This window comes from Eretmochelys imbricata, chromosome 15, assembly GCF_965152235.1.
Source record: "Eretmochelys imbricata isolate rEreImb1 chromosome 15, rEreImb1.hap1, whole genome shotgun sequence".
NCBI lineage: Eukaryota > Metazoa > Chordata > Testudines > Cheloniidae > Eretmochelys > Eretmochelys imbricata.
The window spans coordinates 14970948-14985818 of record NC_135586.1 but is presented as its reverse complement, the minus strand read 5'-3'; the positions used below and the strand labels follow the sequence as shown (position 1 = coordinate 14985818).

At 39.8% G+C, this 14871-nt stretch overlaps 1 protein-coding gene across 1 annotated transcript in view; it reads left to right on the top strand.

Annotated features, from left to right (window-relative positions):
• The window catches only part of CLTCL1 (clathrin heavy chain like 1), a 59141-nt gene that overhangs the window by 20375 nt on the left and 23895 nt on the right, over nt 1-14871 (top strand). The window contains exons 3-15 of the mRNA XM_077835089.1: nt 1365-1633; nt 2037-2198; nt 3340-3453; nt 5869-6042; nt 7467-7664; nt 8135-8335; nt 8485-8637; nt 9391-9513; nt 10385-10522; nt 10896-11060; nt 12083-12263; nt 12703-12866; nt 14429-14554. Of these exons, the coding sequence (XP_077691215.1) occupies nt 1365-1633; nt 2037-2198; nt 3340-3453; nt 5869-6042; nt 7467-7664; nt 8135-8335; nt 8485-8637; nt 9391-9513; nt 10385-10522; nt 10896-11060; nt 12083-12263; nt 12703-12866; nt 14429-14554 (2168 nt within the window). The remainder of the gene's footprint in view (nt 1-1364; nt 1634-2036; nt 2199-3339; nt 3454-5868; nt 6043-7466; nt 7665-8134; nt 8336-8484; nt 8638-9390; nt 9514-10384; nt 10523-10895; nt 11061-12082; nt 12264-12702; nt 12867-14428; nt 14555-14871) is intronic.

Here is a 14871-nt window from a genome sequence, read left to right as displayed (position 1 = left end):
GTCTTGGCTCCAGTTTACTCTTTCCCACCCCACATTAAAGGAAAATCTCTACTTAAATTCCTGTTTAATTGCTGCCCACTATCATAGTTAAATATTACTAACCCTCTTATTGGAATGGGAATCCACTTACAGTGGTTAGATATGGTTATGGAGCTGCAAGTCAGGCTTGGCCTTTAGGAATTAAAACAAATGTAAAATTAATTTTACATTTGGCTTCTCTTGGATAAAAGGAATGAAGTTAAAACCAAGCTCACAGGGGCTTCTGCATGGAAGGTAACAAGGCATTTTCCTAAAAATCTAAGCCCCTCCCATCTATTTAGCATGGTAGATTCATCCCTGGAAATCTTGTCCCTGGCAATGTGTTTTGTTTGTTTTACTTGGTAGAAGCTAATATTTGCCCTCCAGACTGCTAATTGCAGCCCATACAACTATTGTGCTCTCTTGTAAATAGGTGTTTTTGGAGCAGAGCTGGGTCTGTAAAAGTGACTACAGAACCCTGTTAAGTGGGAATATGGGCAGACACTAGTGTCGTATATAAGTTGGAGAAACTGGGTATCTTTAATTAGTCCACTTAAATGGTACACGGAGAGCCTGCCTAGGTTGTCTTAAAACAAAACTCCTTTGAAGCAGATGTTAGGTTTTGACACTACTATAAACTTTGGACTTTCCAAATGTGAGCTGATAAATACCAGAATAAGCAGAGGCATGCTAATTGGAATGCTGTACATAATTTCACTAGACATTCTGAACTATGACCTATATCTTTGATCTCAAACTTTGGTATTGAACCACTTATCAAGATAGTCCACATAATATGCCAGTGCTACTTGCTCACTGACTATTCTACCACACCCCTTTGTGTGTGCATATTTCCTTTTGAGTGCAACTTCATATCTGTGTAGCTGTAGGCACTTCACTATAGTTTAATCTTGATGAGGCAGTTACTTGTGACTTGGAGTAAAGTGTTACCTGGTCAGTCCAGTCTTACCTCAAAGTCAGGACTTGTCTGTGTCCATTGATTCCCTTCTCTAGAACCCAATAAAGAGGAAACTTTTTTTGCATGCATTTAAATATAAAACATGTTGCCATAAAGTGTTCATTGCCTGTGCAGAAATTAATGTGTGGTGCAGCATCTGTCACAAGGTCATTGAAATGGCTTATACTGTAGCTGAAGTCCTTCTGTTGGGGCAAAACTATGGCAACTTAACTATCTTTATTCTACTCATCTTTATTGGAATGTTTAAACTGGAAAACTAGCTTATTGTGGCTCAACTTTCTCAGCATACCTCCCAGTACATGCAAATTATAAGGCTGAGTATAATTTACTGTCCAGAGGTCTGATTCTTTTGTATCTCCCACACCAGCGGGGAAGACGCTTCAGATCTTTAACATTGAGATGAAAAGTAAAATGAAAGCCCATACTATGGCAGAGGAAGTGATCTTTTGGAAGTGGATATCGGTAAACACGGTTGCCTTGGTGACAGAGACGGCAGTCTTTCATTGGAGCATGGAGGGAGAATCTCAGCCCCAAAAGATGTTTGACAGGCATGCTAGTCTTGCAGGCTGCCAAATCATCAACTACAGGACAGATGAACACCAAAAATGGCTACTCCTAATAGGAATTTCAGCCCAGGTAAGGGACTCTTCAGAAAGTGCATTATGAATACAGGTATAAATCAGAGGACCATGCAGGAAAATAGGACCAAATTGGAAAAAGCACTTGTTTGCATCTCGTACTGACTGTAGTTTCTTACGTTAAACAAAACTTAACCCTTTTTTCAAGAGTGTTCTGCAGTAGGTGGGAGACTTCCATAAATGTTTTCCAGCCTTTCAGAAGGATATACAACAGTGTATAAAAAAAAAATAAATAAATAAAAACTTGTTTTTGCTTCTGTTGTGCTGAAAGTATTAGTGGTTCAATTCCTATGCTCTTGATGCATGGGCAACTCTTAAATACTTGGAGATGTCAGCTTATAAATTTTTTCCCTTTTTCTCTTCCCCTCTCTTCTCTCCCCCCCCCCCCCCCAATCCATTAGCAAAATCGTGTGGTTGGTGCAATGCAATTGTACTCAGTTGATAGGAAGGTTTCCCAACCTATAGAGGGTCATGCAGCAGCCTTTGCAGAATTCAAAATAGAAGGAAACTCCAAACCTTCCACGCTCTTCTGTTTTGCTGTGCGGAGCCCAGCAGGAGGCAAGGTAAAATCTCTAAACCATACTGACCACTTTGAAGCTAATGTAAATGATCAGTAACTTTGTCTTAGATACTACTGGAAGCTTTTCAAATTAAGACCAGTTGTTAAACTTCTAATTGTTTAATTTAATGCAATTGACTTCACTAGGGCTGCACTGATGAAATTAAACCAAGTTGACCCCTTGTTTTTTTGAGGAATGATGGCTGTTAAAGTGGGGTGCTGTTTACTTCACAGTAAAACAAAGCCTTGACTGAACAGTCTTCCACTTTTCTAAGGAACTTCATAAAATTTAATGTAAATATTGAAGGCAGTGAAATACCTCAATCTAAAGGTGCCTTTACTCTCAATCTGAATAAAGCTCTGTCACATCTTGTAGCATGGTTCTCAGCTGAATAAGCTCACTCTGCCTCTTGTAGGCCTTAAATTGATGGCAATTGTAATAATTCCACAGGGCTGCTAAAGCCTAACTGAGTCTCAGATATTATGACTCTGAAGAAATTAGATCCTTGTGCCTTAAATTAAAAGTTGATGGAGTTCTGATCAAACTTTCCAAAATCACAGAATACAGTAGATGTGCCACACTTGCTAAACTCTCCTGTAGTGTGGAGAACAACTACTTGGTTTTGATAGGTTGAATAACATTTCATTAGCTTCTTACAAGATGCAACATCCCTGGAAAAACCAAAAAAATTGCTTTTGGACTGAAATCTTGACAACCTGTTCATGGCAAACCTTTTGTTCCTGTATTGAACTGTTCAAGATGGTGTACAACTGAAACTGCCTAATCCAAGAGATGGCAGCAATGGTGTCTTAGAACAAGGCTGGTCCACTTTTAATATGTGTCTGGGCAGTGCTTTGACTAATGATTTGGAAAATGAGAAATGGTTTTGTCAAAAGCACAGAGCTTCTCACCCTCTTCTAAAAGTTATTAAACCAAGCATTTTGGACAACTCAAGTTCTAGAATCATGAATATTGGCTTAAAATATTCATGGGTAAATTGCACAAAAGGTATTGAAACAGTTAGTTAATTGCCTGGTCTGTAGCTTGTTTGGGAAGCTATAGTTGGATAGAAACTACAACTTGTTTCGTAGCAGGATTTTGCTTACAAACTTTGTCTTGGTGACATGCAATTCCTTCTTCCCAGCTGCATGTAATTGAAGTAGGTCAACCTGCTGCTGGAAACCAGCCCTTTGTAAAGAAAGCTGTTGATGTGTTTTTCCCTCCTGAGGCTCAGACAGACTTCCCTGTGGCAATGCAGGTAAGGTGTGTACAAGAGGGCACATGAAACCCATGTCAAGCGTCTCCCGAACTAGCCAACATAAGCATGTATAATAGCATTTCACATACTGTGTGGTGGAGGATATGTTGTCGTAATATGTATATGGCACATCTCTGAATAGAATCCTAGAGTAAGTGACCTCTGTTCTCTTCTTGATCCCAAGAAGGTGCATTCACTTCAGGCCATGCTTTCAGTGGGGTTATCCACTTTTTTATGTAGAGTTGCACATGGAGAGCTGACTGAAATACCAGCACTTTTCATGGGGAATTAAAAGTTTGGGAATTTTAGGAGACTGTTTTGGTTTTCAGCTGCCCAAAAACAAGAACTTGGACCAAAACGAGAACAGACTTGACCAAACACTCTTGATTGAAATTTTAGCCAAAAAAAATCTGTGTAGAAAAACCTAATTCTCCATTTTATGAACTAGCTGGGAGTCCTTTAAGAATCAAACCTCACTTAACTGAGTTACAGTATCAGTCAGAGCCTTCCCTGTAAAGTGACTTCACCATTGCTTCATAGATGTCACTGTTAAATCAGCCATGGATTTATCCTTCTGTAATACAACCAATGCTGGAAGCCTAGCTCTCACTAAAGGTAGAGATCTGAAGTGCAGCCTGAGGAAGACCACTCGACATAAGTCCTACTTCTCAAATGTAGTATTCCAAAACTGCTTCTAATCCACTTCTGTAAAAATTGAACTTGCAATAAAAAGCACCTCACTGGATACAGAAACCTCAAGTTGCCATTACACATGTGCATTCTATTTCAGAAATTCTCCTACCTATCCAAATACAAACTTTAAAGTCTGCTGAAATGAGCTGTAGTTTTGTGACTTAGGGATAAAGCTGGGAATAAGAACTGCAGAATTTCTCCTTGGTCAAGTCATGCTTACTCATCTAAGATGGGGAGACAAGTACTGTTCCTGTACCTGCATATCTGTTGGGATTGCTTAGTAACTCATGAAGTCCTGTCAACCCAAAGGACTATGTTAAGCTATGTATGTTGAACATACATGTGACAAGCCTAGTGCTATATTACTCCAAAAATTCACTTTGAGGAATAATCTCAAAACTAAATTGTTTATACTGATGGGGAATCTAACTCTTAGCGGAATAGTCAACTTTAACAGCTTGACATTTGGATTTCATTTTTTAGGTTAGGTATAATCATATATCGGACTTTACAGTAACTACTTTCAGTGACAGCCTGAGAATTGCTTCTGTACTACAGTAACATCTAGGGATCAAAATCATAGGTCAGGGCCCCATTGTGTTAGGTGCTAGCTTCTGCTCAAAGAGCTTGCAATCCAAGCATATGACAGATTATGAACTGTATGGTAAACAATGATCATAGCAGAGATTTTAAGTTAATGAGAAGATCTTGGCTGCTTAGTATGTCTTGACAGGGCAAATACATACATCTGCACTTAGATTTGATAGGCACATGATGGTGCAAGAAAACAATAAATAAGCCATTGCATTTGACTCCTAGATTTTTCTAGATGGTGTCATTCAATATCACCACTCCTTACTGGATGTAATTCCCACTTCCTTTGTTCAGCTCTCATGATTTGAGAACTAGCATAAGGAGTCAAATTAATCTCTTGACCAGATTTGTCTCTGAATTTTTGTAGTTTTCCACTATAAGTTGCAAAAGTGCTAAAATGTGAAATTGCCAGCTAGCATAGTACAACTTTTTAGCGGAAGATGCTTGTTTAATTTTAGGTGACTAGCTATAGTGAGCAAATTTGGCTCTATGATCTTGGGTAACAATAGACAGCTGCCTCTTAACCTAACAGGATCAGTGGATTAAAAAATTTCACAAGCAGTTGTATACTGGTGGCTTTACTTCCATTTGAGGCTTTCAGTCATAAGCCATCTCTCAACACCACTGCTTAACATGTCTCTGAATTAATGTCCAAAAGTGAGACTTGCATAATTTTACAACTACATCGAAATATTTAGGTTTTAGGTTAGTTGATCGACTTCTTTTCTAGGAAGGCCAGCCAGATTTGAATAGAGAACAATGGGATTGTAGTACTAATGTTCACACTAACAAACTCTTAATGCAGATATTAAAGCTTGCATAATTAACATTCTTGCTTAGCCATGCGACATCCTAGCTTAGCCATACCTGGGATATCTTAACTTCTGCCTTGGAGACAGATGTCTTGTCTTCTACCTGCCACTAGTATGGAATTGCAGTTCTGTAAGTGACCAGCAGGATTGTTACACTCCTTCCTTGCAAGCTGAGAGCTTACAGCTGCATCTTCCCCTTTTGCCAGCCAAACAATATAGTGAGAATATTTTCCTTCTACACAGCACTGCCGTAGGTTTCTTGTAGCTTGATTTTGACAGCTCACTGAAACTGTATATTGTCTTTCCCTTTTGGCAGATTGGAACTAAGCATGGCGTTATCTACCTGATCACAAAGTATGGATACATTCACATGTATGACTTGGAATCTGGAGTGTGTATTTACATGAACCGTATTAGTGCTGACACAATCTTTGTAACTGCTCCTCATGAACCTTCCTCTGGCATTATTGGTGTGAATAAAAAAGGACAGGTAAATTGGGTTCTGTCGGCTCTTGAGCCTCTTAACTGAGCATAGGAATACTCTAGTGACTTCTGCGCAGGACAACTAAAGGCATAGTCAATACCATTTATCTAATCAAGAGTACCACACACTTGTTTAGATGATGATGATGATGATAATATACCAAGGATTAGTTAAGATCTCAGACCTCTGATTTACACTGCCACAACTGTACAGGAAAGTGTTTTTTGTAGTGTAAGGAGGAGCACAGGAGAACAATCTTCAAACTCAATCGAACATTCTGTTCCCACAGTTCCTTACTGAACTTGAGAACTGCTCTCCCAGTTTTGAGCAAGATTGTTTTAAAAGGCAACTATATAGTGCATATGGCAGGCAGCTCAAGCTTGTTATGGTTTGTTCATTGTTTAGTGAATACAATAACAGGCTTTCCTGTATCTGGCCACTTATTTCTTGTGTGGTTTGACAATCCCTTCTCCACCTTCCTCTCCTTTTTAGTCTGATGGGAAATGGCAAGGAAACTTGCTGTGACTTCAGTTGACTCTATTTAGACCATGTATAATGCATATGTAGAAAATTGTTACCACAGTCCAAGACACTCAGCATGCCAACTTGCAACACTAGCATGTACTTGGAATAGAAAAGTTCCTTTTAATGTGCAAAAGGTGTGCCACTGAATAGCTGCTTAAAGAACATGCCTCTCCAGACTTAGGGTATAAAACTTTCCTTAATTAAATCTCAAAGGAAATCTAGCACCGGAAACTATTTTAACACTTATTTGCCATGATAGTGTTGCTCATTAATGTATTCATTGCTGGCATACCTTCATATATCCAGTAAAGTGAGCCATTGGACACTCCGCAAACTTCAGATTAGCATTACATACTACAGTGTGTAATAGAGGCCTCAGCCCAATTGTGATGGGCACTGTACAAACATAACAGAATGCCCTTTCCTCAAAGAGATTATCTAGCTTTAAAGCCTACAAAACTTCAGAGTAGTAAGGAGAAACAATGTGGTGAAATTGCCCTCGGTTATAGGTTTTGTCTTCTAGACTGTGGGTAGACCAGCGGTTCTCTAACTTTTGTACTGGTGACCCCTTTCACATAGCAAGCCTCTGAGTGCAACTTACCCCCTCTTATAAATTAAACTCTTAATATATTTAAGACAGTTATAGATGCTGGAGGCAAAGCAGGGTTTGGGGTGGAAGCTGACCGCTCAGAACCCCCCCATGTAATAACTCACAACCCCCTGAGGGGTCCCAACCCCCAGTTTGAGAACTCTTGGGGTATACTGACTAGCTGAGTTCTGAGACACAAAACAAAGCTATAGTTCTCTATTGATGAGCTGCTTGGACTCTTAATTCCTTTGCTCTATTACTTTGAGCTGCTATTTTCAGCAGGATGCTCCTGTTAAGGCTTTTTTGTCCTTTCCAGGTGCTTTCAGTTTGTGTTGAAGAAGATAACATTGTGAACTATGCTACAAATGTTCTCCAGAATCCAGACCTGGGTCTGCGTATGGCTATCCGCAGTAACCTGGCTGGGGCAGAGGAACTGTTTGCCAGAAAGTTCAATACGCTCTTTGCACAAGGAAGCTATGCAGAAGCTGCTAAAGTGGCAGCATCTGCACCAAAGGTGAGTGCTTTTAAAGATGAAGACTAAGGATTAAAGGTGATGCTTATTCTAACATCCTAAATACACAACTAACTCTGCCACTTGGCAGTTACTGCACTTTCAGTCAAAAGTGTCTTTATCTTTGAGTTAAAGAATAATTTGGGTTAATTTAATGTACAAAGAGTAAATGGATACCAATATGTTTCTAGTTGAAGAATCTAGCTTGTTGTGGACCCTGCAGAAGACTAGTAGCTTTTCACTAACAGCTTCGTTTTAGGTTGGGCATAGTATATAGAGAAGAGCATAATCAAAAGCCTCTCGTTGTTGCATCAAAACTGATGGCAAATTTAAAAATACCCAAGACATCAGCATGTTTTGAGTAGGTTACTACACAAATAGTTCAGGTACAGGAAAGGCAAGGGTTATTCAGATGGATGTAACCGAAACCCTTTTTAAATCGTGGCTCTCTTCCCCTTCCCGGTATCTTTCAGGGAATCCTGCGTACCAGTGATACTATCAGGAAGTTCCAAAGTGTACCAGCCCAGCCTGGGCAGGCTTCTCCTTTGCTGCAGTATTTTGGTATCTTGCTTGATCAAGGGCAACTTAACAAATTTGAATCTTTAGAACTCTGCCGTCCAGTCCTGCAACAAGGGCGCAAGCAGCTCCTGGAGAAATGGCTGAAGGAAGATAAGGTAGGCAAATGTTTTGGTTTAAACTTTGCTGCTGTATGTGTCTTGTGCCAGTAGACTATTACATGTTTATGTACTTAGTGGGTTAGTACTTGGTTCATCTTCACTATCTCATTTTCTGCCTAATCATCAAATGCTACTTCTGCTTTCAGCTGGAGTGCTCTGAGGAGCTAGGAGACCTGGTGAAGACAGCTGATCCAACCCTTGCACTCAGTGTTTACCTTCGTGCTAATGTGCCAAACAAAGTCATTCAGTGCTTTGCAGAAACTGGTCAATTCCAGAAAATAGTGCTCTATGCCAAAAAGGTAAATGTTTTTGTTACAGGAGTAAGATTGTGTAATACCTCTACTGCTAGACTCCTGGTACATATCTGTGTGCAGTACTCTAACCTCTACGTACTCTGGGTATCTTCCATGAGATAAGACAAGGACTTAAACATTTCAGAGTCTGTAAAGCTGATAATCAGTTGAGAGCTGCCTTGCTCAATTTTCATGTTGACACTCATTTCTAAATGAATGCTGATACAGTTCTGTCATGTAGCAGGACTAAGCATCAGCTTAGCCCATGAAGAATCTGAACTCCAAAACTCTCTCTCTATTTTGGAACACTGAAGAACATGGCCTTAGAAACCAGCTATATAATAGAGACTGAACTGGGAAGATAATATCTGCAGTTTCATTTGTGATCACAAATACAGTAACTTGCTTGTCCTTTGTCTCCCCACCTTAAACTTTGGACAGCAGTTGGTCTAAAGCATTCCCCACAGACTAGTCTTCAAGTGTAGAGACTGAACATCTCTTCCCCAGCTGGAAACATAACCGTGTAGACTAGCGCAAGCTTTTAAAATCTGTCTTAGTTATTAGTGTATGTGGAAACGTTACACTCTTTTCACAGCTTGGGATGTGATTGTCTTGTGTGACTAGGTTGCATTGTGCGGGGAATAAACATGTCTGCAACAGGTGTCACTGAACTACAGTATGAATTGTGAGCAGAATCTTGTAAATTCCTAAGCATTTCCAGGGAGCTTTGACTACTAAAATTGTGTGTAATTGTTCTAGGTTGGCTATACACCAGACTGGATCTTCTTGTTGAGAAGTGTGATGAGAGTGAGCCCAGAACAGGGACTGCAGTTCTCTCAGATGCTGGTGCAGGATGAGGAGCCCCTGGCTAATATTAACCAGGTAAAAATGTGAAGCTGGTAATGACTTAGTTTAATGGACATGTAGTCCTATCTGAAACTAATGGCGTGTTTGTAAAATGAAGTCCAATCCAGTGAACTTTGCTATACTCCTAGGATTTGAATTAGTTTGATTTGGGCTGGCCTATGGGCATACAGTGTCTCTAGTAACACTAACTTCAGAAATGGCTGTAGATCGAGTTCTGTGGATCTTCTTGGCTTTCACAAGGAGAACAGCACGTCTTACTTAACAAGTTTGCTATGCTGATTGATGGGGACTGCCAAGCTTCAGTCAGGAAGGCTGCTGCTGTTAGCCCTAATTGGCAGGAGAAGGGAAAGACTTCCATTCAATGGGCAAACTAGTCCCCAAAGACTGATCTAGATTATAACTTTTGAGGTCTTTATTGTAAAAACAAATGGGCACTGGACACTGAAACCCTTTTTCTTTAGGGAAATAGTCTAACACTTATGAAGTAGATTTACTTACAAGTTATAGTATTCTATCAAAGTTGCTCCACTTACTGGTTATCAAATACTTGTTTGATACATCAGCCAAAATGACCTGTCATCAAATTCAGACACGAAAAATACAGGTCTGAATTCTCCCTGGTATAAAGTGAATAAACATTTTAAGGTAAGTCAGTTTGTGAGAACACTCTCTCAAAAGGTAAAATGTAAAGTAGAAACACTACTCCTGCAGAAGTACAATGCTAAAAGCTTTAATCAAGTTAACAAGTTGATAACTTAGAGGTGCTGCATATGTCATGATGGCTCCTTTTTGAAGATCAGCTGCAAGACTCCTGACTCTTACTCAGAATTGTATAAGAACTTTGTGTGGGCGAGTGACCCTTTTTTTTGATTACTGTCTACTTCAGATTGTAGATGTATTCATGGAGAACAGTCTCATTCAGCAGTGCACTTCCTTTTTGTTGGATGCTTTGAAGAATAATCGCCCTGCTGAAGGACACCTTCAGACACGTCTGCTGGAAATGAATCTGATTCATGCACCACAGGTAAGATTCCTCAACCTAGTCTTCTTAAAATAAGTCTCATTCACCATTTTCCTTCACCCTTTTCTTGAAAAACAAGCATATTTTTAGAACTCCAGGCGTTTTTTTTTAAATGCCTATAGCTGGAGATTGCTACCATCAAAAGCATTGACACAGCATTACTATGGAGATACCTATTGTAAGGGTGTTGTAGAGTGTTTTTTTAAATAAACATCTGTAGAAGTGCAGTGCAGTTGACTGACTTCAATTGTTACTCAGTGTGGTCTGTTCCCAGTAACTCTCCTTTTTATGTAGTTTTCCTTACATCATGATATTCCTTGACTGTGGATGGAAACTGGAGGCTTAAAATTCAAGGAAAAATTGTATCCCCTCTTAGGTTGCTGATGCCATCCTTGGAAACCAGATGTTTACACACTATGATCGTGCTCACATTGCCCAGTTATGTGAAAAGGCAGGCTTGCTACAGAGAGCATTGGAGCACTACACTGATCTCTACGATATAAAGCGTGCTGTAGTTCACACTCATCTCTTGAACCCTGAGGTAAGACTGGCTTCAGCTGAGTTTTACTTTGTGCATTAAGCGTAACTACATTTCTCATGCTGTCACTTAAGTATCCGTAAACTAATGCACTTTTCAGAGGGAAAGTTTAAAGCAATACATAGCTTTGTAAGCACATGTAACGAAATCTGCTAGACCAGTGGTTCTCAACCAGGGGTATGTGTATCCCTGGAGATATTCAGAGGTCCTCCACAGGGCACAGCAACTTATCTAGATATTTGCCTAGTTTTACAACAGGCTACACAAAAAGCAATAGCAGTCAGTACAAACTAAAACTTCATACAGACAATGGCTTGTTTATACTGCTCTATATACGATACACTGAAATGTAAGTACAATATTTACATACCAATTTTTATTATAATATGGTAAAGAGAAAGTACCCAATTTTTCATTAATAGGGTGCTGTAACATTTCTGTAGCTTGCCTTTTTTTGTAAGCAAGTAGCTTTTAAGTGAAGTGAAACTTGGTGTACAAGACAAATCAGGCTCCTGAAAGGGGTACACTCTGGAAAGGTCTACGGCAGTGACTCTCAACCAGTTCAAATGAACACCTTCAGTGACCTGGCCAGTAGGTATTCAGCCATGCATCTGTAATTAACTTCAGGAAAGCCTTAATCATTCAAAGTCAGTCTATATTGCCAGTGGCAATTCTAAACCTGAAATTGGTCTCTTGGCAGCTCAAACACCTACCTGGTAAAACTAATTCTTGTCCACAACAAACATCATGTGGGTGTTCAAAACAATAAAAGTATTTGACTTGATGAACTATTGAGGTAATGTGTTGCAGAGTCCTTGTTGCTATCAATTTTTAGGCAGGTTAAAGAGATCAGCACTATTATCATGCCCAAATTCTTCCAAGTATGCACTCCCTCCTGTTGCACATCTAGGACATGTACATATGTTTCCACCTGCCAACAGTGCAGAATGTAACTTCCACTTTCCTGCTGAACTTCAGTGAGGTATGTATACAACTACTAAAACTATTTTAACTTCTGTTCTTAGTGGCTTGTAAACTTCTTTGGCTCCCTGTCAGTTGAGGACTCTGTGGAATGTCTCCGTGCGATGCTATCAGCCAACATCCGACAAAATCTACAGCTCTGTGTGCAAGTAGCTTCTAAATACCATGAGCAGCTTGGCACCCAGTCTCTCGTGGAGCTCTTTGAATCTTTCAAAAGTTATGAAGGTGAGGTGCCCTTATGTTCTGAGGGAGGTACTTGCTTTCCATCTGTTTTGAGATGGAAGAAGAGTTGAGTGGGGTACTAGCTCTGAACTAGTACACAGCCTTTCAGTTGGAACCAAGCATGAGATTAACTGTAGTCTGGTGTTTGCAGCTATTTTGCAGAAGATACCTAGTTGGTGTGTATGATCTCCAGGAGATCATACGCTATCTGGGTTGAGGAGGGCAACCATATGCGTAACCGACAGTCTGAGTGTTCCTTTCAGCAGCTTTTCTTGTAGACTACTGGTGGGACTATTTAAATTCACCTGTCCTGTCTCACCACTTATTAGTGGCTTTGTTCCTTATTCATAATTATCAAAGCATGTAACTCCTCACCTAGGTGACGATGAGTTGAACTCTAAATGTTCATAATTATAAGTAGGTAATCTCTCCTTCTTTCTAGGATTGTTTTATTTCCTGGGTTCTATTGTGAACTTCAGCCAGGATCCAGATGTCCACTTCAAATATATTCAGGCAGCCTGCAAGACGGGTCAAATTAAAGAGGTGGAAAGGATCTGCCGTGAAAGTAACTGCTATAACCCTGAACGAGTGAAGAATTTTCTCAAGGTAACTTTCCTTACTGGAGGCTAGAATAGTAGTGCATAGAGGGACCAAAGTATTAGCTAAAAGTACAGGTATTGGTCTTAAGGAATCATACAGTGCTTGCATTTCTTGTATTTGCACTTAATTCTGTATCAGTCTTGGCTCTCAAATAGTTCCCTTTCACAAGGAGTACCGAACTCTTAGTTGTGCAAATTCTACACAGCAGTGAGAGGCTAGATGTCTAGCCAGTATCCTTACCAGAGATAGCTGAGCTCTAACTTGTAATTTGTATTACTGTAGGCTTAGGCACTAGATGCTGTAAAAACTAATTTCATTTCTTTTAGATGAAATATGAAGCATTATTAAAGCCCAAAAGGTGGTCCTGGGCTAATTTGTACAGATAAGGCAGTATTAGTTCAAAGTAGCTGCATATTATCTTGGGCTGTATACTGATCCCAGTGTGACCAAATTTTGGTCTGCCATAAACACTAATAAAACAGTTTGTAAATATTTTTAGCCTTTATATTGGTTGCTGAATGTGTACTAGCCAGATTAGATTGTTCTAAGGTACCCCTCAGTCTTTTCTCAAGACTAAGCGTGTCCAGATGTATGTTAACCTTTCCTGAAGTCTAGACCTGAAGATTTTCCTGAAGTCTTTTCCTGAAGATTTTCTAGACCTCCTGACTAGATTTGCTCGCCTCTGGACTGTCTTCGATTTTTGTCCACCTTTTCCTAAAGTTCAGTGCCCAAAACTGGACACTCTAAGCCAGCCCAGACTTCACCAGTGCCAAATACAGCAGAACAACTATCTCCATGTCTTGCATGACACTCTGCTGTCATTACACCCAAGAATGGCGTTAGTTTTTTTGCAACTGCATCACAGTTAGCTCATATTCAATTTGTGATCCGCTATAACCCACAGATCCTTTTTAGCAGAACTCAAGGATGTTTCTGTGTTATGATTACCTCAGTTTCAGGGGAAAGTTACTTCCAGCTCTGGGTGTGGGGAAGCAAGCATTCTTTCCAGTGACTCACCTTATTAGTAAAATCAGGCTGCTTTTAATGGCCATTCTACAAGAATGGAAAAAAGTGTGAAGTTTATGCAGCTTAGCCCAGGTGCATGGCCTTCCTTGCTTGAATTTTGGCTTCTAGATTCTTAACCTGGGTTTAAGTGATTTTTTTTTTTTTTGGGTGTCCAACTTGAGACTCCTTTTTAAGGGGCCTGACTCTCAAGTGCTGAGCATCCACTCTCTGCCAAGACCTTTAAAGGTAGATCGCTATGTGCATCCAGGATTTGCTAGTCACTGTTTTAAAAAACAAAAATAAAGCCCTTGCCCTTTAAAGTAGAAATACACCTGATTTGGCTGGCTGTTTATGATGGAATACAATGGGCTCTTGAATATTGGCATCAAAGGATGAGACTGCAATCAATTTAGAGTCAGCATTTTTCTGAATGGTAGCCTTTTGCTGGTCCGAAATTAGGAGAACAGTTAAGGCGCTCTGCTGATGTCTCTGCATAATTTGTAAAGATAGTGACTCTTTTTTTTTTTTTTTTTTCTTTCTATTTCCCTTCCCCAAACCTTCAGGAGGCCAAGCTCACAGACCAGCTTCCTCTGATCATTGTTTGTGACAGATTTGACTTTGTTCATGACCTGGTTCTCTATTTATACCGCAACAACCTGCAGAAGTACATAGAGATCTATGTTCAGAAGGTAAAATAAAATCTCTTCTAACCAATAAACTTAGAAAGGGACCAGTATGTACAGTGGGAGCTTTGGCTTACCTAAGGTTCTGTAGTTCAGAAGTGGTTCAGCCCCATAAGACTTAAACCTTGTGTATTTGGATAATAGAGCAGAATGAAACACCAAGATTTCAATAAAGTGTTGCTTAATTCATCCCCCAGCACCCCCACCACCTTGTCACTAAAGTATGTTCTTGATTTTTTTTTTTAGGGGGGAGAAGGGGTCAGTCTCATAACTTATGACTATTCTTTTGGTGGTTTTTGTAGAATATTGCTAGTTAACAGCAA